The sequence below is a fragment of the Phodopus roborovskii genome, unplaced genomic scaffold, assembly GCF_943737965.1.
Source record: "Phodopus roborovskii unplaced genomic scaffold, PHOROB, whole genome shotgun sequence".
Taxonomy (NCBI): domain Eukaryota; kingdom Metazoa; phylum Chordata; class Mammalia; order Rodentia; family Cricetidae; genus Phodopus; species Phodopus roborovskii.
Window position 1 is genome coordinate 15,076,704 of NW_026125391.1, and position 23,700 is coordinate 15,100,403.

General features: G+C 38.3%; 1 protein-coding gene across 1 annotated transcript in view; it reads right to left on the reverse strand.

The window, feature by feature from the left end:
* Positions 1-7,452: 7,452 nt before the first annotated feature.
* Prkar2b (protein kinase cAMP-dependent type II regulatory subunit beta) overlaps positions 7,453-23,700 on the reverse strand; it is a 98,093-nt gene continuing 81,845 nt past the window's right edge. Inside the window, exons 6-11 of the mRNA XM_051175127.1 lie at positions 22,834-22,987; positions 17,360-17,461; positions 14,588-14,662; positions 12,445-12,510; positions 12,205-12,343; positions 7,453-9,704 (exon numbers count right to left, since the gene is read on the reverse strand). Coding sequence (XP_051031084.1) covers positions 9,571-9,704; positions 12,205-12,343; positions 12,445-12,510; positions 14,588-14,662; positions 17,360-17,461; positions 22,834-22,987 — 670 coding nt within the window. The 3' untranslated portion in view covers positions 7,453-9,570. The remainder of the gene's footprint in view (positions 9,705-12,204; positions 12,344-12,444; positions 12,511-14,587; positions 14,663-17,359; positions 17,462-22,833; positions 22,988-23,700) is intronic.

Below are 23,700 nucleotides of genomic sequence, written 5' to 3' on the forward strand. Positions count from 1 at the left end.
ATCACTCACAAATCACGGCCCAGGCACGGTGGGGATGAAAGGTTGATTCAGAACTGCCCTCCAGCAGCGGATGAGCTAGATCCTTTGAACCAACCCTTGCCTCATCACGCCCACAACAGCTCGGGAAAATTTATCCATTATGTTCAGTTTGACCAGGATGCGTTGAGACACAGTCAAGAGTAGTGCACTGTAGGGTTTAGGAATGAGCCAATCTCAGTCTCTAGATTTACACAGCTGTTAAGGGGCCGATTACTTTGAAATTGCGGCGTTTGAAGTGTTTTTTCTTTTAAGTTGTTTGGTCCAGATTTACTTAGTTGCTAGAGTACTTGTTTCTGTGGTGAATATTTTAACAGTGTCTCCCGTCCTAAGCATTCAGAAAAACAAAACAAACAAAAAAACTGTCTTTCCACTCTGTTTCCACTAGGGGTTCTTCCCAACTTTTCTAAGGCGGTCTCACCAGAAGCCAGGAATGGCTTCTCAGCTTTAGTTACCTTCCCTTCAAAAGGAGATTGCTCATAGCAGCTGGAAGCAGCTAATCTGTAATTGACATTTACTATTCACATCATAAGCATTACTACAGGCGTTATTGAGCTTTGTTTCTTTGAACCTGAAGTGTTTAATCATTTAAGCTATGGATTAGGTTTTATTTCTTTCGATTATTAGAGATGTGCTGAAAATTGAGAGGAAGTAATTTTTGCTAAAGTCGATTTAGGGAAGACCTCGAAATCATCTTTCTTTAAAGCTGTCACATTCCTTGAATTTTCAAATGTACCCAAAAGCTACATGACAGAATCAATAAACTAAAGACTACCTGTGTATGATTGAAACAAGGTTTCAAATTCCTTTTAGGTCTACATTTGAACTCTTGAAATGGAAACTTTCTAAAATAGCCCTTCCAAGTGAGCAGAGATTTACATCCTGTGGTCATATATTGTAATTAAGCATTATTTTCCTCAAAATAACCCAGAGGGAACCCAACAAAATGCCTAATTTTACCCCTAAATAAAAAAGTAAAAGATTTTAATGTGCATCTTTCAGATACTGTAAATGATTCCAAAAAGCATGACTGTGTATCAGCCATTTTGTGCTTGTGTTTTCTTCTTCTTTTAATGGAAAGTGGCCATGATCCATAATTTAAGAGTAGAAACGCTGATAATAAATTTCTTAACCCAAACAGTTTTGATCCTCGGAGTATATTTAATCATTTAAAATTAATATCGGCAAGATTTACATGTTCTTGAAACTAAAAAGTTGTAGTTTCCAAAACTGAAATCAACACAAGGTGTGAGACAAAGTTATCTGTCCCTCATGAGTCTGTAAACTCTAACACTGACATCCTCTGAATGTTACTAAAAGACAGGGAGGGGGAAGCCAAACATAAGAACACTTTTCAAGGTTTTGCTGAAAGCCTTAGTGATGATTTTCTTTTTTAAGCTTAAAGTTACCAAGGTGGGAAGAATAAATTTAACTTCTGATAAAGATATTGTACATTAATTATGAAGTCTTATATCCCTTGCAGACTTCATAGATCTTTCCCATTCATTCATATATTTAGTACTATTTATTGACCCCCTTTACTACTGACAATACAAAGATTTAAAACATTTGCCACACTTTGTCTTACTTATGTTCAAGTCTTTAGATATAAATTAGATTCAAATAGTTTAATCATAGATAAATAAATACAATTATTGGAACTCCCCCACCATTTAGCAGATATTTAATCCTGTCTTTTGACTTTCTCAGGGAAATAAACTGAGCACCTTGAGGCCTTATGCATATTTAACATGAACATCATTAATTCTTGGTTAACAAAAAAGGAGCCAATCAAGAGCCAGAAGGAAGACCAATAAGATCTTAGTAAAACCTTATGTAAGTTAGACATTTTGTCTAAAAGATATAGTCATCTTCACATGTTTTCATAAGATTAACATTAAAAAATCATTTTAGTATCTCCCCTTGGTTAGTATGTATACTGTACACATGCATAAAAATCTATGCTAAAAATGTGGTAGGGAATCTCAAAATATCAGCAGTTTGAATATTTATCTGTTATAAACAAGTTTTAGTTGGTTAAAATGGTTTAAAATTTATAAATTATAACTTATCTTAAAGATGAAATTAAGTAATTTCCCTAGATCTCATCATATCTTGCCAAACAAAAATGAGAAAGCCCATGACATATACTTGAATATTCATGATATCACTATTCTCATTATCAAATGGTTCAGCAAATTATACAACTGAGAAAGAGACCAAACCATATAGTTCGAAATACTGTCCTCAAAGTTTCAGAGTGCTTTTTAGTACAATATCTAAACTCAGGCAAAAAGCTCCCCATATTATCTTACTGCTTGAAAACAAGTTTGTTTTATAATTAGTTCAAAGTATTCATAAAACACATACAATGAAGTGACTAGAAGGTAATGGGCATAATTTTGGAACCGAATCAGAATCATTATGTGTTTCATATCCTTGATGATGCAGCTAGAAATTTAGATTTTGTTCAGATGACAATAAAGCAAGACCTTGGATGGCTGATGTTTTCTCCCTTAATACCCATCAGTAAGAATCGACAGAAGACAAAGCAAGAAAGAATGTTTGGTTTCTTGCTTACATAACAGATTATTCACGCTTCAAACTGAATTAGGGTATATGGGAGAGATGTAGGTTCTGAGACTAGTCAAAAGGTTGAGTTCAAATTGCAATGGTTGTAAGAAATCTGATTAGAGGGAGCTTATAACAGTTAAATGTATTCACTTTCATTTTGGACTTTAAGAGATAAGAGTCTAAAGCAGTGGTTCTCAACCTATGTGTTGTAACCCCTTGGGGGGGGTTCATATAACAGTAGAAAAATTACAGTTAGAAGTTGCAATAAAGCCAGGTGGTAGTGGCGCATGCATTTAATCTCAGGAAGCATTCAGGAGGCAGAGACAGGCAGAACTCTTTGAGTTCAAGGACAGCCTGATCCAGAACTGTCTCCATAGCCGAGAAACCCCCATCTCAAAAAAAAATTATTATTGGGGGTCATCATAACGCAAAGAAATGTATTACAGGGTTTCTGCATTGGTAAGACTGGAAGAATAAAGCTGAGTACCCTCAGAAAATAGACTGCTACTTTTGGTATCATTTGCTCCCAAACCTTCTTGCAGACTTGCTCAGTTTGGTATAAATGAAATGAGAGTAGTCAATAAATAATTCTGTTTCATTTCACATCATGTTTTATAAGCTCAAGCTGAAATACAGATTCCTATGTAATTTACTGAAATTTTTCTAGAATTTTCAGTAATTCTTGTTTTCTGACCTATTTTACATATAGTTATTAAAATATAATTAAATCCCAGAAAGAACATTTAAACTCATAGGAATAGTTTATATAAACTATTGTTTATACATATTCACAGCATTATAATACTATGCAAATAAACTAATACTTTTAATAACAATTCATCCTTCCACACCCACATCATCTTTTCTTCTTCTGCCACTCTTCATCTCTGTAACCATCTTTTTGTCTGGCCAATAAGCAATGAAGTAGGTATCTGATAAACAATGGAACAAGTTAAGGGGAAATGGGCAGTGTGGGTTTCCTAAGCCATCATGTGCTGTTTTGAATACTGACTTTTAAAAATATTTTCTATGTGCTTTAAGGGCTACTTCCTCTAGTCATTACAGGTTAAGTCTCACAAACCAAAATCTCCTACTAAGTGCTGAGGAGTCTCAAACTTTGAGCATCATGTTGGCTCTCAAACATTTTTCAGATTCCAGCACTTTCTGGATCTCACATCTTCAAATTATCAATGCTCAGAGGTTAAAGTATCCAAAAAGATCAGAAACCTTAATTTATTAGTAACATATATTACTATACTAACAGTAATATATAATTAAATTGTTCTAGTTCCAAGCATTTCAGATACGATACTCAGCTCCCAACTGTGTTAAATACTGTTTTTATCTCCTTTACTATGTCAATCATGCAAACAGAATATGTATCTTATCACACCTCACCATCAAGTTATATAGATTATCATAATGCACTATAGTTTTGAAGTGTGTCAATATTCTATTGGCATTTTAAAGACTATGGGAGAAAAATTATCCTTATAATGGCCACCTATCTTAAAATAATTAAAATATGGCACTCTTATGGAGAATAGGGGTGCTTGCCTATAGTCCCACCTACTGGGAAGGGTGAGGTGGAAAGATGGTTTGAGCCCCAAAGTGCAAGGACAGCCTAGGGAGCATAGAACAGCATAGTGAGACTGGGGGGGGGGCGATGAGGAGGAGGAAAATTATTTGTTCACATTTCAAGAATATAGTCATATATAGGAAGGTACACTCAAACTGAATGCTGGCCTAAAAGAGCAGGTACATTCCAGTGTAGTTAACGATGTAGTTGATTCTCTTGTCCATCAGTAAGACATAGGCTGGTGTCCAGTTAGCACAGAAAAGGAAGATGAACAATTATAAGTAACTTCAATATTTCAACTAAAGTTCTCAAATGTTCTTTTAAAGCCTAAATGCAAAACTAAATGCAAAACAGTATAGGCTGGGAATGAAGCTAAGTGGCAGAGTGCTGGCCTGGGTTAGATCCCTAACACTTCACAAAGAAAAGGAAGGTCAGGCAGGGTAGAGAAAGCCCACAACCCAACCACTCAGGAGGCTGAGGCAGGAGGACCTTACGTTCCAGGCCACCTGAGCCTTCATAGTAAGACCAAGTCTGTAGAAACCAAAATTTGGTAAAAGAGAGAATTCAGTTTTTTTTTTTTTTTAAAATCAGGATAGTTGTAGTCAAGGCAGGGTTGAGGACTTACCAGCTGTATACCTAAATGTTCTCAGTTGTCCAGAGTTTGCTCCATCTTTGCATATTATTTTTAGTGTGTGTGTGTATGTGTGTGTGTGTGTGTGTGTGTGTGTGTGTGTGTGTGTGTGTTTGCTCTGTTGCCTGGCTAACTTCTAACACCTGTGGTCCTAGAGAAACTCAGGCCATCTCACCAGTCCACACATTAAGGCCACTACACCTTCATCCCTACACCATTTAATAGAATGCTTCCAAATATTTTCCTACTAGCCCTTTTTTTTTTTTTCTTTTGAGACAGGATTTCTCTGTATTGCTTTGGAGGCTGTCCTGGAACTTAATCTGTAGATCAGGCTGGCCTCAAACTCACAAAGATCTGCCTGCCTCTGCCTCCCAAGTGCTGGGATCAAAGGCGTGTGCCACCAATGCCCCACATAGTACTTTATTTTGTATTATGTATTATGTATGCCTGCACACCAGAAGAGGGCACCAGATCTCACTATAGATGGTTTCTGGGAATTGAACTGGGGACCTTTGGAAGAGCAGCCAGTGCTCTTAACCTCTGAGCCATCTTTCTAGCCCCTCCCCCCTATTCTGGATGAATCCACAACTACATTTTGGGGACTCATAGAGAAGACTAGGGTTCTAGTTAGGCATCTGTGTCCCATTTACCATGCATTGTTCTACTTGCTGTGTTCCCAATTCATCTACTAAAAAGAGGCCAATGGACTAATGGAGAGAACAACCAAGGCTACTAGGAAACAATTATAAATGGTGCTAACAAAATATGTATAAATATATATACATACATCTATGTATACATGCTATATTCATCTATACACCACTTTGCAGTGTCATGTTTATATTTAAGAAAATAGCAAGATTCAGGCAATGGTTAAATCAAAATCTAAGAAAACCACATTCTCAAGTAGGTGGCACTTCATTTTTAAGATTTATTTATTTATTATGTATAGATGCATGAATGCCAGAAGAGGACATCAAATTTCATTATAGATGGTTGTGAGCCACCATGTGTTTGCTGGGAATTGAACTCGCGACCTCTGGAACAACAGCCAGTGCTCTTAACCTCTTCATCATCTCTCCAGCCAGGCACTTCATTTTAATATAAATGATAAATCCTGCCTCATAGGTCATCATATCTCACCGTATACAGATGACAGATGCTTACTAAAGACTTCTAGGAAGTTTTAGGTTTGAAAACGTACCATATGAAAAAGGTAAAGACCTACATTTGTTAGTAAAAGATTTTCCTCTCAAAATTTACTCTACATAATATTGGACTAGGCTTTTACCTAACACTGAGCTATAGGCCAAGACTTTAACAAGAAAGGAAGAAATCTCAGTTCTTCATGAGACATACAACACAGTCTTAGTGAAAGATGGATTCTCCTTGGCATGCAAAAATGGATAGAGATAATCTTGTGTTCTTCCAAAAATAACTAGTATATTTGCTTATATCTTCTCAATTCATGAGTTAAAATAATATTTATTTATTTATTTATTTTTATCCGCCCTCCCCTACCACCCCCGGGGTTTCTTTGTATATCTCCGGCTGTCTGGAACTCACTCTGTAGACCAGGCTGGCCTTGAACTCAGAGATCTGCCTGCCTCTGCTTTCTGAGTGCTAGGATTCAAGGCATGCACCACCACTGCCTGGTAATAATTTTTTTAAAAAAATATTTTTGAATACAACTATATTTTTCATTGATTAGACAGTTTTATGCCTGTAAAATTACTCTGGAATAGGTAAAAACTGTCTAAATTGTTACTACAATTTCTCTCCTTTAGTCTGTACCTCACCTCACTATTGACTTTGGAAACCAGCATTCCTCCTGTCTCTCTGCAGTGTTTGCATTTTACTCAGCTATGAGAAGCCCCTCATGAGCTGCCTAACAAAGGTTCAGAGCAATCCCTCCAGGCTTACAGTATTTTAAGACCACAGAAAAGTATCTAATCATCATAACACTTCAGGGAAAAGTAATCTGTGTTGTTAAACATACTTTGGAAATGAAACAACTCCACACACTGCTCACTCCTTCACGTCTCAGTAAAATTCCAAGTCCCTGTTTCATTGCAAACTGCCTGCATAAAACATTTGACATATATTTATCCAACTTCTACTGAAGGTAGTATGTATTTTTGTTAAAATATAAGTGCTAAGCCCTAATTCATACTGAAGAAATACTGTTCTAAACTTATTTAAAACAAAATTAAGAATCTTGTTTTCCAGGACAGACTTCTAACACTTTCCTAGCCACAGGTGTATTTAAGAGGTGCCATATCTGAATGGAAACTTCATCAAAGTATTCCCAAATACTAAGATTCCTCATTAGTGATTTAATAATGACATTCACAAGTCAAACTTGAGCTGTTTTAATTAGAAAGTTTTACACATAAATTACTGTTAGTCATATTTATTTGGATATTCTAAATTGCCAAAATATTGTGCAACATACCACAATAGTTAAAAATTTAACCAGTAGTTAAAACTCTTACAGAGACCTACATTCATGCAAAACCATACTTTCTTACTCCTATATGCTATGGGTTATAACTTCCATGGACCATATCTCATGATTTTTGTTACATTTATACACTAGACAAGCCATAATAAAAAAACAATGCTTAAAATATTTATTATAAAAGTGTGCTTTATTATAAGGAAATTTTAAATACAACCAACAATACTGAAAATAATGTAACTGGCATTTATAGCCTTGGTTGGAATTCTTTATTTTCCATGAACCTTAACAATCAGCTTAGTCAATGCAACAAGAGAACTTGGAAAAGTGAATAAACAACAGAATGAGGAACCAGGAATTTGGGTGGCTTTTTTCTTGTTTTTCTGTTTTTTGAATTTTTCCTTGTTTAACACATGGCTTTTGAAAACATGTTACCTTCATGTAGAGAGAGCTCTTTTTCCTACAGATAGATTTTGCAAAAATAGTAGTATTTTAAGACATAACTAAAGCTATAGTTTAAATACTTTAACTAGTTTAAGCATTATCCAATTAACATTCCAGCCATGTTTTCATGTACAAGTAGGACTATAAACATTCCTTTATAAGATCACAAAAACCATAGATGAGTTTCACATATATAGACACCTCTGTTTCTTAGAACATGTTTCCCAAAATGAAATTACCCATTAAAGGTGAATAACTGGTGAGAATTAATGTCTCTCGACATTTGGTCATGGGGCCTGAAAGTCATGTAAAAGTATATTGCTTTGGTTGTATATAACAGTTCATTGTTATATGGCATAAAAATAAGCATGTAAGTGATTAAAAAAAAACTAATAAAATGTTGTACTTTGTGTACTTTTAACTCTGAATTAGACTTTAAAACTAAGGAAAAGGCCTAATTATCATTAGTATAGACAGATATTCCATTAATCATTATGTATGGCTTTGCTTATATACAGACTTATTTCCGCCACTGTAGTAGAGGTTTTGAGGGTTGATTGGCTGCTGGTCAATGCGCTTGCTGGTTGGTGACTACACAAGGAAACAGGAAACAGGAAAAAGGAAAGGAAAGAAGGAAAGGGAAGGGAAAGTGGAATAGAAAAGGAAAGGAAAGGAAAGAGAAGGGAAGGGAAGGGAAAGGAACGGAACATGGGCACAGACATGTGTACAGGGCTGCAGTATCTGAACTATGAGGAGCAAAGCAGCATCCTGTGGGCATGTGGGTAGGACTCTCATACAATTTTTTCCTAGGAAAGTTTTCCTTTTTCTAAATATAAGATTCAGAACTCTTAGAGAACAAAAAAAGTCAGATTAAGTTTAAATAGCTTTTCTGAAATCTTTGTCACATTAGATGTCAAAATGCAATTTATAAAGAATACAGAGGTTGCAAAATAAAAAAGGAAGCAGTCATACTATGTATTATGGGCTGGGTGGTAATGGCACACACCTTTAACCCCATCGCTCAAGAGGCAGAGACAGGTGGATCTATGAGTTTGAAGCCAGCCTGGTCTACAAAGTGAATTCCAGAGCTGCATGGAGAAACCTTGTCTTGGGTGGGGGTGGGGGGGTAGAGAAGAAAAATGTTTTATAAGCTTTTATCTGAAAACTCTTTGCCCAATTATCATAATGACTAAGTTGCAAGCCTCAAAAGCCACTCAATTACGTAGGCTACCCACTGACATTTGTCAAAGAAGTCAAAATGTACTTTATTGCAAAAATATAAAAAAATTTTAAATTGCATATGATGTTTCATGCCATTTCACCAATAGGCCAAGGCTAACACACAACTTATCAAGCCAGAAAAACTAGAAAATGAAATGACTGACTTTTTACTGTAGGATGAATTAGAAAAAGAATGTAATGCCATGCTAGATTGCATGAGTCACTACCAACTTCTCTCTTAAATGGGATAGTCACTAATTTGATATTTGAATAATCCAAACATAGATTGGCCTATGGTTACATCTTTTAATTATCTTCTTAAACATGTAATGCTTTCAATATATTATATTTGAATAAAACTTTCAGTCAAATAATTTTATGGAATAGAAAGTCATTTTTACGAATATTTTTTTAAATGAACTACCCATTAGAAAGTGATGTTAAAGCCTATTGACTATTAAATCACTACTGTTTACTGATACATTGTAAATGTTTTTTTTTTTGTTGTTGTTGTTGAAAAAAGGAAAAACCTGAAATCACAGAAAATGCTCACAAACACACTCAGTGGACTAACCACTACTGCATAACTGATTCACTAATCTCCTTCTGCTCCATACTTCTGCTTCATGCAGTGGGCTCAACAATATCCATGTTTGTTCCAAACAGTGCAACTAATTGTTCTTCATAGGTGGCGATGTTCCTTTTCATAATTTCCATGCAAGGTCCCAAAAGCCTTTCAAATGCTTGCACATCCATGGCTAAGAGAAAAGAAAAATAAATTAATTAATTAAAAATGTCGTTCCTTGCATAGCTCAGAAATTTCTAAGCCATTCCTTTCCACTATGATATTGCAGTTTTCGTATATTAACAATGCAAGAGAATTTTAGGTAGATATTATAAAAATACGAAAAAAAAAAAAGGAAGATTAAAATGTTCTGCTTCAAAAAGGAAATAGAACCTTCTCTGGTTATGGTCTGCGATGCTTTAACAGATGATGGACCTGTAACGGGACTGGTGGGAGGTGCCTGATCCATGCTGAGGAAATAAAGGTCTAACATAGCACAGTGACAGAGCCTTCAAAACTAAACACAACCCCCCACCAAAGTGGTACAAGAGTGTTTCTTCCTGTTTTCAGAGAGTATGATATTAGGCCATGAAGATTTTTACATATTTATACCATTATCTACATAATTCAACATTGTGACCAACATGATGCTTTTTTCTGCATCTATCAATATATGCATCACTTTACTTGTCTGCCTCAAGCATGTTCTTTCTATTTTGCTTTTGAGACAGCCTAGTTAAGTTCACACTGACCTTGAACAAACTGGCCTGGATTTTATGATCCTCCCACTTCAGATGCTGGAATTACACACAGTAGACACCAGACCTGGCTGTCTCTTGCATTTTAAAACTTGAGTTTATAATATACTGCTTAACATATCAAATTCTCTCAAATTTGCACAAGTAAAAGGTAGGGTTTGTAAGGCTTATGGGATATTCTTGCATATTATAGTAGGCACAAAAGTAAAAAAAAAAAAAATTGCCTGTATGTATGAGTCATTAAATAGGCAAATGAACTAAATCTCAAAACAAGTAGCCAATAAATACATAAAATAAAAAATAGCCACCTGATAAATGCAAATCACTACTACACTGAGATTCCCATCTCACCCCAGCCAAAGCAGCAATCACCAAGAAACAACAAAAGTCAGCAAGGCCTCTTGAAGAATGGAAGCCTTGTCCACCATTGATGAGATTTATATATTAGTGTGGATGCTAGGATATCAGTCCATACATTTCCCATTAAAGAAACTAATCCTACCATTTTACCCAGCCTCTACCCTCCCAGGCAATGTCGGAGGAGTCAAAGTCAGCACACAAGCCAGCTAGTCACCTGCCCGTGTATATCACGTCACTATTTCCCAATAGCCTAAGTATCCATCAAAAAATGGGAAAATGAAGTGTATACATACAATGCAGCATTACTCATCCACAAAGAAAAATCAACTGTAACATTTGCAGAAAAATGAACAAAGCACTTGGAAACATCACGTTAAGTGAAGCAGACACTGTCTATTTTCCTTCAGATGAAGGAGGGGAAAATCTAAATAAAAAAGAAAACCATGAAAGTGGAAGGGAGCTATCAGAAAAGAAGAATGGGATCAACAAGAAGAAGAGCAGGGTAATTATGGTGAGTATGCAAAGCACATGGTACTAATGGAAGTGTTACAACTTTATACGCGTAATATACTAATTAAAGGGAAATTATTTCAAAAGACGTAGTCATAAAATCATTTCTAATGAAAAAAGCACCTCTGCATACCTGTGTACTCATACAAATTGGATCCAAAGCTCATAAAACATTTACCAGCGAGTGATTAGATAATTTATCGTGTATACACTTACCTAATAGAATGTCAAAATTTGATGTATTAATAAAATTCTTGTAGTGGAAAATTCCTTAAAAACAGAAAACTCATGCAAATCAAGCAAAACCATGGTGATGACGGTGACAACATGGGTGTGTCTTAGTTTTTCCTATATTTCTGTATACTTTTGTCTTATAGTCAACAGCTCTGAGGAGAATCTGTAAGGTGTGTCTTCTCTTTCATCAAAGTAACAGTTTACTAATCCTGTACTTACTGAAAACCTTTTACAAAGTGAGTCTGTAAGGAATATCCCGAGGAACCTTGTAAATCTTAGAAATCACTGAAACTAACATCATTTCATATTGTGAGGAACATGGAGAGAATTATTATTGTTGAATACATTTTGAATACATGTTTCTATTTTCTGAATGACGTTTTTCATTACCTAAGTGAGTGATTTCTCACACACAAAATCTCTATCACTGAAAGTGACATTTCTGTCATGCTCCCCAAGTGGTTTTTTTGTTGTTGGTGGTGTGTGTGTGTGTGTGTGTGTATGTGTGTGTGTGTGATATGACTGCGTTTTTCACCGGAATTCCAACTTCCCAGCAAAGCTTAATAAAGAACTTGACAAAAAACAAAACAACAACAACCCCTCCACCACCACCATTTTAGCCTTCTCTTTTGAGGAACACAACGTATGGCATTTTTTTGACAAATTAAATGTAAAACTATAACTGGAAGTCCTCGTTTCAATAAATGAAGTAAGTCCAAACCTTGGTCATATTTTATGAGGACTTCAGCACTTGTAAACCCAATAAAATGTCCCATATGATCTTGGTGCCTGGAATGCAGACATAACCAGGCCCACCACTGTGACCCCTACCTAAACATTTCACAGTCCCAATGGCGTGTGCAGATGCTGCTCTTGGTTTGTTAGTGACCAGGGCAAGCTCTCCAAAGTACTGTCCCCGAAAACACCGAGCGATTTCCACAGCACCATTCTCTTCCACTTCTGATTTACCCTGAGAAGGTAAGTGAGATGAGTTACATTTAAATCTTAACAACATTTAAAAATCCATTATTTTCCTTGCTAATATGAGTTTTAGGACTGATAAATGTTTACCTTTCTTTTCATAGTAATTTTCACTTCTCCGGATTCCACAATGAAAAAAGAATCTGCCAAATCTCCCTATTAAAAGAAAACAAAAACACAGTGACAATGAAAATTCCATAGCAACCCTGAAATCATGCCCTTGAAGCCAGCTTACAGATTCCAGTTTGTAAGTAAAGTCATATTGAAGAGGCTATTTCATCTTCTACATCCAGAGGTTATGACAGATAATTATGTAGTAACGTTTTTTATTTGTAAAAACATTTGAAATACATGCCCACTATCAGAAGATAACTTGGGCTAGGAATTTCACCTCAATGTTTGTGCTGAGCCTCACATAGAAAGGGTAGCATGGCTGTGTATTCCAGCAGCACCTCCCATCAACAGGCTAGGTCAGTACATTCTGTGCTCCTTGGAAAGTAGCAGCATGCACCCTGTGTCCACCCAAAGTAACCCACATTAGCACAGTGACGTGCCAGCAGCACCTGAAGCATTGGGAAGCAACGAATGCTCCTGGCTCTGGGGTTTCCAAGGCCAGTGTACCCCCAGACTCTGAAAAGACTGCTGAGACTGAAAAGCAGGGTGCCCTGTCTAACTAGAAAACAGTGCTTCTGACGTTCCTCCTCAAACATGCTACGGGAGATTTCTGTTCACTGTTTAAGGTCCTTCTGGTGCATTCAGAGAAACACGAACATTTGAAAACCTCTTGGGTATATTTTAAAAACTTAGCATGTGACGGTATTATCACAAACAAAAACCACAGATTAGATCACAAAAATAATTAGGCCTAGATTTCTAAAATATAGGATAGGTATATTTTTACAAATGCTCAAAACAGTATGCAATGGCATCTTTAATAAAATTCAGCTATAAATTTGCTAGAGAGTGAAGCTAGAGTGTCTTTAATGAAAAAAAAATGTAGCTAATTGTTTACTTATCCTAGAGCACCATACATGCAAACAACACAGTCTACTCTCAAGCTGTACCTCTAGGCCCCTTCTTTCATGTTCATGTCAAGTTTTATTAGACCTTCACACTAAAATATGGAGTTCTACGGCTCCTGGTAGGTATATCAGCTGTTGGGTGAATGTGCTACAATTGTTCGTAAAACTCCAGTGAAATCTGAGTCCAGCCTGTGGGCTGTGCCGATGTCAATTTTCTAGTTTTGATTCAGTGCATTGCTGATACAATATGGGCTCAGAGAAACTAGTTGGAGAGTCTATGCAAATTCCCAATACTTTTTGTAATCTGTTTTTGAAAACATGAAGTTACAAAGAAGCACTTAAGAGCCTAGGGCTGTAGTTCAGTGGTGGCATACGTGCTTAGTATGTATGATGAGATGCTTGGTTCTGCTAACAATAAACCCCAAACCAACTTAAGCATCTGAAAAGTATGCCAGACTTTCCTATTTCCCATTTAACACTCTAATTTGATTACACTGTGTGTGTGCATGAGCAGTGCAGGTAGGGGCAGAAAGATACTTGTTTGCCTTTTAAACAATGGTCTTTTCTTCAAACAGTCCTTGAATCTTATTTCACATGTAAAGAAAAGGACGATAATTAAAATAGAATAATACAGTAGACTGTTGTGATTTTAAAAAAATAGAACATTAGGAATCCCCTCAAGTGGTGTGCATGTTTCACTGTCTGCGGACATGCTTTCTAGGCGCCCTCTGGCTGACCGGGATGTTGGAAAAGCACGAGGGTTAGAGGTCCTATTTGGATATGGTACAATGTGAGCCTTTCTCAGTGAATGTTATCTAGAAGTGACCCCAGGAGGTCTCAAGAACTGATCATGCAAAACTCTTTTCCATCTCCCAATGGATCTGCATTCTTAGTCATTTCATGGGAGAGTCACCACTGTCCCACTTTTAGATATGACCTCTTATTCCTACCATACAATGGAATTTGATGTTACACATTGTAAAACTACTCAGAAAGTCAGGTAATGGTTTAATGCGTATTCATTAGGGGTAAATTATATAAACAAAAACATCTAAATTACTCACAGGCTGTAAAAGCATTTTTAGTAAGTTGTTTGGTAGAAATACTACTCATTTAATCCAACATTGCATACTAATTACTAAAACAAAGTTTAACAAGATTTCTAAGACATTCTTGAATGTAACCCTAAACTGACTAACATGGTATCATACCTGAGCAATGATCTGTTCTCCATCATTGTAAACTTTGGTGCCGATCACATCTACCACCTTCAGGCGTTCAGAAACCTACAAAGAAACTATAGTATTAAAAACAGACCATAATGGCTGTTCTTGGTTGTTAACTTGACTATATCTGGAATTAACCAAAACCCAAATGGCTGAGTACACCTGTGAGGCTTTTAGTTTTGTTCTGTTTTTCCCTTAATAAATTGAAGTGGAAAGATCCACCTTTAATCTGGGCCACACCTGCTGCTATAGTCTATTCAAAGGACAGGGACGAGGGCAACTCCCCCTCCCTTTGCCTGCTTGCTCTCGATCTTCCAGGAAGTCTGTTCCTTCCCTGGCATTAGAGCCTACTTCTTCTGGATTCTGTTTGAAGTCCAGATGAGACATCCAGCCTCATCGACTGAACAACTACTGGATTCTTAGGTCCTCCATTAGTAGACAGCCATTGTTGGACTAGCGGCACCACAGCCTGTAAGCCATTCTAACAAATTCCCATATACATGTATGTGTAATATATATTATATACCATAGACACACATATAATATGCTATATATCATCACATATTACACACACACACACACACACACACACACACACACACACACACACATTCTCTCTTCCTCTAGAAAATCCTGAGTAATGCACAGACCAATTATAGGTATAATCTTATATTTATTTTACACATTTAAAAGGGGTAACCTATACTGCTAAATAAACTGACCAGTGTTTGCTTGCGTGGTTGTTAACATTACTTGCTAGAATTCTGAAATAGAAAAAAATTGTATTTCTAGTTTATCATAAAATACCAGAAGACTCAGAAACTCCCAGCCCAAATTTCCATATGGTAGCAATAAAGCTTTGGTGGAATGGCAGCTGTTCCCTTAGAGGGAGCACATGTTCTCCAATTTGCCAAAGTCCCTTCCTGGGTTGTTTTTTGTCATGTCACATGCCTCAATCTGACTGGATTGCCTCCCTGATATGTTCTATTTGAGGACAGGAGCTGCTGGAGAAAAATTCAACTGCCTGTTCATTCCACAATGTGGGCAAGGTTCTCCCAGGCATAAACCAGCAACCCTAGAGAGACACTACTATGCTGATACGTGCCATTTTATGGCACCTTAAGTACATCTATTTCTCTATAACCACTTTCAAGAGAGTTCAAATATGAGGCTTTATAAAATATCTAGCAAAAAACACTTAGCAATGAATTTTTGGCAAAATTCTTAAGGTGACATTTCTTTCATAGGTGTCTACCCTGAGAGATAGGAAACAATGGGTCTCATTGAGAAGATACTGGGCTAATTCATGGAGCAGACATGGAATTGTGCAGGAGGCTGCGCTAGGCAGACAGCTGTTTGTGCAACAGCAAGAAGCTAGTGTCTCTGGCAGGATGTCTTGGGGGGGGCAGTTAGAAATATTGTCAGAGAGGTACAGACGGGGGGGCAGGGTACTGGGCAGGTCCTCAGCAGCCTTCAAAGTCATCCTGTCCTGGAACGGTACAGGACAGAAGAGTCTAGGACTCACAAGCTGCTGTAGGTAGTGATGTAAGTCATACAAGAGGCATTGATGACACAGACAGAAGGCGATACCGGTAAAGGTAATAGGAAATGCCTGGAGGCTGCAGATAAGCTGAAGACAGGGTAGAGAAGACTGCCAGCACACGGACCGCCGGTGCGGGGAAAGCTGAGCGGGCGCTAACAGGATCTAAGTTTCCGCCCTGAGACAACAGAATGACAAAGACAGTGCCTTCTAAAATAAAGAGTATATTGTTTTCAATGAGAATGACACCCATGGGTTCCCAGTCGGTGGCACTGTTTTAGGTGGCATTAGGAATGTGACCGTGCTGGAGTCACAGCTTTCAGAAGACTGGGCTGTTCTCTGTGAACACTGTCCCATATTTGTGGATCCAGTGTAGTTCTGCCGCCATGCCTTTGCTCCGCTATCGTGGACTCTGAAACGGAAGGTTTCTTTTATAAACGCCAGGTCAGGGTGTCTCCTCACAATGACAGAAAAGACAAAGAGCGAAGAGGAGGACTTGGGGCATCTGGTCCAGGATAAGATGTGTACAAGGTATCTGACAGAAGATGTTAAATAAGTAGTTGACAGTGATGACAATTTTAGGAGTTACTGGCATGTAGATAGACCTTATGGACTTCAGATTTGAAATATGTGTGATTCATATTTCAAGTGCTCACACACCAAGTAAGTGTGTATATGCTGAGAAGACACCAAGGCTGAGGAATGCAAACTTTAAAAGTAGAGACAAATGGGAACAGGCTGTAAAGATGACTTGGGGGTGGGAATGGGGCAGTGAGGACCTTCTGTGTTTATTTTAGGTTGTTTCTCCATGTGAAGGGATAACCAGTAGTTCTTCGTGACATTTTGATATCTTAAGTCTGCTATCAAATAAATAAATGGCACCTATCAATTTGCTATAGAGTCTAGATAAGAACCCCATTTTCACGTAACCAGAATAAAATGTACTTAAAGGTAGCAAAAGAAATAACAATAAACCTAATGCCGCTATCTGTTCTTTTCATAGGAAGATATGAATAGACTTTAACAGTTACTATTAGCATTGCCGTTCTTACAGTGGGGAGTACTACAGTGCATACTGTGTGTGGAGATCACGGGACACCTTTGCACCATCATGTGGGAACTGGGGTTCCCTGCATGCTGGCCTTCTCGTCAGCTGGGACACTTTAGCAGGCTGTCAAACAAAGCAGCCAGCACAGGGGAATAAAAGCACAGCTCACCTCCAGGGACTTGAGGAATGGCAGTGACTCGATAAAGCTTTCATACATCTTCCTCTTTTTGGCATTGTTTTTTACAATTATTCTCCTGAAGGTTACCCTGTCCTAAAGAGAGAGCATCAAATACAAAGGCAGTTAAAATCTGAACAAATAGTTTTATTCCCTTCAAGGAATATACAGTAGCTAAAGACTTTAAAAGATTATAGCATGTTTATACTCTCACCTAATTTCTTATTTTTATTTCGTTGGGCATAAAACTTACCATATAATTTTTTTTTTCTTAGAAAAAGAAGCATTTGGCCGGGTGGTGGTAGCACATATCTTTAACCCCAGCATCGAGGAGGCAGAGGCAGGTGGATCTGTGAGTTCCAGGCCAGTGTGGTTGACAGAGTGAGTTCCAGGACAGCCAGGGCTACATAGAGAAACCCTGTCTCAAAAAGAAAGGAAAGAAAAGAGACACAGAGAGAGGGACAGAGAGGGATAGAGACAGACAGAGGAAGGGAGGGAGAAAAGAAGGAAGGAAAGAAGGAAGGAGCATTCATTTGATCAGTGGTTCTGAACCAGTGGGTAGTGACCTCTTTGGGGGTTAAATGACCCTTTCACATGGGTCACATATCAGATATCTGCATATCAGATATTTACATCATGATTCATAACAGTAGAAAAATTAGTTATGAAGTAGCTACAGAAGTAATTTTATCACTGGGGTTCACCACAACATGAGGTACTGTATTAAAGAGTCGCAGCACTAGGAAGGCAAGAACCACTGCTGTATTACAGGATCACAGTGTTAGGGCGGTTGAGAACCACTGCTTTAGACATAAGATTTTGGCCAGCACACTGGGCTCTATGTCCACATGGAGGCACTGTCACACTATAAAAAAATTATACCAATACCACTCCCTCACTGTAGATGGCAGGGTTGCAAAATCAATTAAGTAGACATGATCAGACCTGAGTTTTATAAACAGTAAAGTAAGACAGACAGTCTAGGAATACATTTTTTAAGTTAGTCACAGACACAATTTAATGTAATGTTCATGAACTATACATACACCGAAGTAAAGACTACAAGAAACACTAGTTGAAAAGAAGTCATCCATAAAGAATTGATAATGTAAGCTTTCTTAAAATACAGATTTATGCCGGGTGGTGGTGCACACCTTTAATCTCAGCACTCGGGAGGCAGAGGCAGGTGGATCTCTGTGTTTGAGGCTAGCCTGGTTTACAGAGTGAGTTTCAGGACAGCTAGGGCTACACAGAGAAATCCTGCCTTGAAAAACCACAAAAACAACAACAGAAATATATACTTAGTAGGTTATTTTTCATATGTACATAATATTAAAATTTTCTTTTTGAAAATGAAGGTACAGAGAAATTATATTCTGGGGTCTTAGTCCTGACTTTGTCATGTTTACAGTTTAAATTCTTTCATGTTTATATGATCTCCAAAATGCAGAACTTAATATAGGGATGACAGAAATGTTTACACATAGCAACTCAAAAATAGCAGGGTGGTGGTAACACACATCTTTAACCCCAGCATTGAGGTAACTTTATGTTACGAAAATTCTCATAAAATGTTTTATTCTTAAGTAAATAACCCCATAATCACTGCCCCAGACACCAAAAGCTCTTGTGGTTTCTTAGCCTCCAAGACAGTGAGACCTGAGTGCTTGCACCACCTGTGGTGGTTTTGTGGTAACAGCCAGACAGAATGAGACACTTGGAAATTAAGCATCCTGTTTCCCAAGTTAGTTTATTACTGTTTTGATGCTGGCTGGGCTGTATTCTCTGGATTTGTACTTCCTAATGTTTTAAAAAGTGAGTACCTGGGCCAGCAAGGCGGCTCACCAGGTAAAGGCATCAGCTGCCAAGCCTAATGACCTGAGTTCAAGTTTGAGACCAGCCTGATCTACAGAGCAAGTTCTAGGACAGCCAGGGCTACACAGAGAAACCCTGTCTCAAAACAAAACAAAACAAACAAAAAAGCCCACAAAACCAAAAGAGAAAGTACAGTAGTAAAATTCTATTTTTAGGGTTACGAGTTAATTCACAAAAGTATTAAGCCCCTTTGAAGCTCAGCTCTCCATCAGAATTTGCTAAGGTCATTTCTAAAACCAAAGACTTTGAGTGACTCAACATCATCACATCTGGCTAAAAAAGTGTACCATGTGATTGTCATATAAAGTCAGGTTTGGGAAGTAGGTACATTTTATGAACAGACTTTTTTTTTGTTTGTTTGTTTTCATTAAAACAGAGAAGGCCTGAATTAGTTTAGCCATTTAGAAATAAACCATGGATTCTAACTCTCGGGAAGAACTATTAATGGCCTACCACTTTACACCCACTGCGACCGGTCAAATCCAGGAATCCCAATTCCAAATGCTTTCATGCCCACTGCTTTAGTCCTCAGCCAATCTCCGGCTGACAGCAGCCGAGTGCTGTGTAGAGTGAGGCCCTTCTGCAATATGCTTCCCCTTACACCCGCACTATCAATCACAGAGCTGTGCATCTTAAAATTTCCTTTCCGCCTAATTTTGCCCAGAAGGGACTGGTTATGCAAACTGCTCTTAAAAAGCAAGTTACAATACAGTGAAATTATGTTAATTATTGTAATTTTTAAAGATATTGCACTTATACATGCATCAGAAACTATCCCTTTTTATAAATATTAACATGTACAGGCTACCAAAAAATTAAATAAATAAATCTCTGCAAATGTTTCTTACAAACTTCAGAACTGTGCACATGAAAACCCCGCCCAAGCCTTTGTATGCTAGTTATGTTACCACCAGGGCTGAAACTTTCAGTGCTCAGGGCAAATCTGAAAATGTGTGATCTTGAACGGAGGGTGTGTGAAGAGGCCTCCTTACTGTTTGACACCCTGACTCTTGTTGGCATCGCCAGTGAGATGGCTCCATTTTTAGTGACACCCCTGTAATAGGCAGACACAAGATTAACCCTACCACTGTAAGGACTCGCAAACACTTCCTGTACAGGTCTGCTCTGACGCGGCTGCTCTCTGTTGGCTTCAAACATCCAGATCTGAGCACCATTAAAACACTTAGGTGATGGGCTTCTTTCCACATGAAAGAATCTCTATTTCTACCCTACCCCATAACTCATAAAACTGGCTGTTTAACAGGCATACAGTAACTGCTTGGCTCCCATAAAAAGAAATTGTTAAGTGTCTGTCAGCTTTGAGTGAGACGGTTTTATGATCTAGACCAACTTCTGAGTCACATGCTGAGGTAATGTGTACATTCTGCACCTCTTCACCCCTTTGAAACTGGACAGTTAAAACCCTTCTTCTGGGACTGGAGAGATGGCTCAGTGCTGCTTCCAGAGGTTTTGAGTTCAATTCCCAGCAACCACATGGTGGCTCACATGCATCTGTAATGAGATCTGGTGCCCCCTTCTGGCCTGCAGACACACATGCAGGCAGAACACTGTATACATAGTAAATAAATAAATCTTAAAACAACAACAAAACCCTTCTTCTGGTCAGGCTTTGGGACTCGCCTTTAACCCAGGCACTTGGGAGACAAGGGCAAGTGGATCTCTGAGTTCCAGGAGTACAGGGAAACCTTGTCTCAAAAAAAAAAAAAAAAAAAAACCAAAAATCAAACAACCTGGGAAAATAACCTGAAAACTGCATGCCAAGAACAAGGGATGTGCTACTTTTTTGTTTCCAATACTCCTGACCATCAGTGCTGCCTGCCGTTAAGTGTGACGCACCAGGCAGTGCAGGTACCTCCTGGGAGCTGACGAGTACCGGCAGTTCCAGCTCACCTTAGACCCAGGTTAGGTGCACAACCTACAGTGTGGTAAGGGCATCCCCAGAATAGCCTTCCACAATCAGTTGTTCAGTTCTGTACATGTGAAAAGAGCCCCTAACCCCTTCTCAAGCCTCTCAGTCAAATGTGCTTTACAGAATCTCTACCATTAAGACACATATTTAAAGATATAGACCGAGGATCTGTTGTCTTGAGATGGGTAGTATTTCAGATTTTTAGACGTCACCACATCTACACTCACTCCACCCAGATATTGAAAACTCTTAACAAAATGGTTTGGGAGCATGTCTCAAGTGTAAACACTAAATTCATAGTTCATGTGTATCTCATATGTATGGTCAGAAGGTAATCTATAAGTACTAGTAATGAATGGACTGGCATTTTGACTGACCTGTAACATGTATGGGATTTTACAGTTGTGGGATGATGTGGCATTCAAAAAGTTCTGGACTGGGGACATCTCAAAGTTTCCAGGAGAATGATTACATTTGTGTAGAATACAGGCAAGATTTTTTTTAATTTTTTTAAATTATTTATTGTATCCTAAGTGAAAAACACAGGTATCAGATATTTTTATTCCACATAGTTGCTTTGGACCTCAAACACATTACCAATAGATGACATCATCAAGAGAACTGTTTTGGTGCCTTTTCAAACTGCAGCAACATGAGCATCAAATGGAAGGCTTCTGAAAGTATAGGAGTGCTGGGCCCCTTCTCCAGGGCTTTTGGTCAGGAGTCAGAATCAATGGAAAGTGCCTAGCCTGTATGCTTCTAACAAGTTTCCTGTTGTGACTTTCAGTTGATCACTCTGAAAACCACTACTTTATCTGACTATTGTTTGTAATCTAACAAATAAAGCTTGCCTGAAGATCAGAGTGCAAAGCTAGCCATACTAGTCAGCCATACAGGTCAGGCAGTGGTGGCACACACCTTTACTCCCAGTGGCGGTGCTGAGCTCAGCACTAGAGAGGAATATAAAATAGGAGACAGGAGGAGATAGGAGCCGCAGGTCTGAAGTCACGCTGAGGACAGGCTCTCCCCTTTTGGTCTGAGCCTTGTTAGAGGTAAGAACTCTCTAGTCGCTGACTGCTTTGCTTTTCTGATCTTCAGCTTGAACCACAACATCTATCTCTGGGTTTTTATTATTCGTGCTACACTCCACGAATCAGTGAACCGCAAGTTCACTGATTGACTAGACTGGCTAGCCAATGAGCTTCAGGGATGCTTTTCTCCAGGTCCCCTACCCTATGCTGTAGTTACAGGCACAAGCCACTGTGCTGACTTTTTACATGGATTCTGGGAATCTGAACTCAGACCCTCCTTCTTGTGTAGCAGGCACCTGACTGACTGAGCTATCTCTCCAGATTTATGGTTCATGGTTTTTTAAGTGTGGATAAGAGAGGAGCAGTTTGGATCTGATGTCATTCTAAGGGCCAGTATATTCAAGCTCAAGCTCTGGACTTAAGAACATAAATAGCACAGACTTTGTGCCCAACAGTAGAGCATATAACAGGCGGTTAATAAATGCCAATGACTCGTAATCCCAAGCCATCTACTGATTAAAAGTTAAATATAGTTTCAGGGTATCTACCTATCTACTGTCATAATAATTTGAAACAAACAAACAAACAAACAAAAAACAATGACATTTAGATCAAGCAAATATTTTACTTACCAAACCCCACAGAGCACCAGGAGAGGTAGCGGTGATAGTAGCTGCTCTGGGTGTATTGTACATTAAGGCCAGTTCTCCAAAACTCCCACGATTATCATAGTTACCAACGCATCTTCCAACACCATCGCATTTCACATAAATATCAAACGTACCTCTGTTGGATATACACAAATTCATATTAAATTAGAGAAAGAGATTCAGGTAACATTTAATTACAATGAGGTGTTAATGCAGAAAAGAAGCCTGATTTGCTGCTGTAAACTATAGCAGGAACTGGCACCCCAGCTAGCTGACAGTGTTGACTAAAAAAATTCCTATTGGAAAACTAACTTTTTCTTTATTTATTCTACACGGCTGGTTTGGGTTACAAGCAGAACTTGTAACTTGAATTCTGAGACCACAAGGCCCACAAAGCCTTAACATACCCTCCTTGACCCTTTAGGTTAACCCCAAACTTCAATTAAGAAGTCATAGACCTTCAGATCAAGCCTCCAGCTGGCCTTCCTGTAGTATCCCCATGCCGACTGGTGCCTTCTGCAGGCAAACAGACTCTGTGTGCGTGTTCCCTGTGCTCAGGGGGCAGGCCCTACACTCACAAGCTATCCCTTCTGCACTGGACCATCTTCCCACACACTGTACTTCAACAGAAAGCATGGTTTCAAGACCAGAGGGCACGCCTGTGAGGCAGACAAGACGTTCTTTAGCCATACCCTGTTGGTTAAATCCTAGAAAAAAGATGTGGCAGTGGCAAAAGGGGACAACTTTTAAGGATCAGAAAAGGATCGCCAAGTAGTAAAGAAACAAATATGTTAACACGGGAGAAAACTGTCTTTCTAATGTAGTGCAGGGATGGAATGATGCACACGA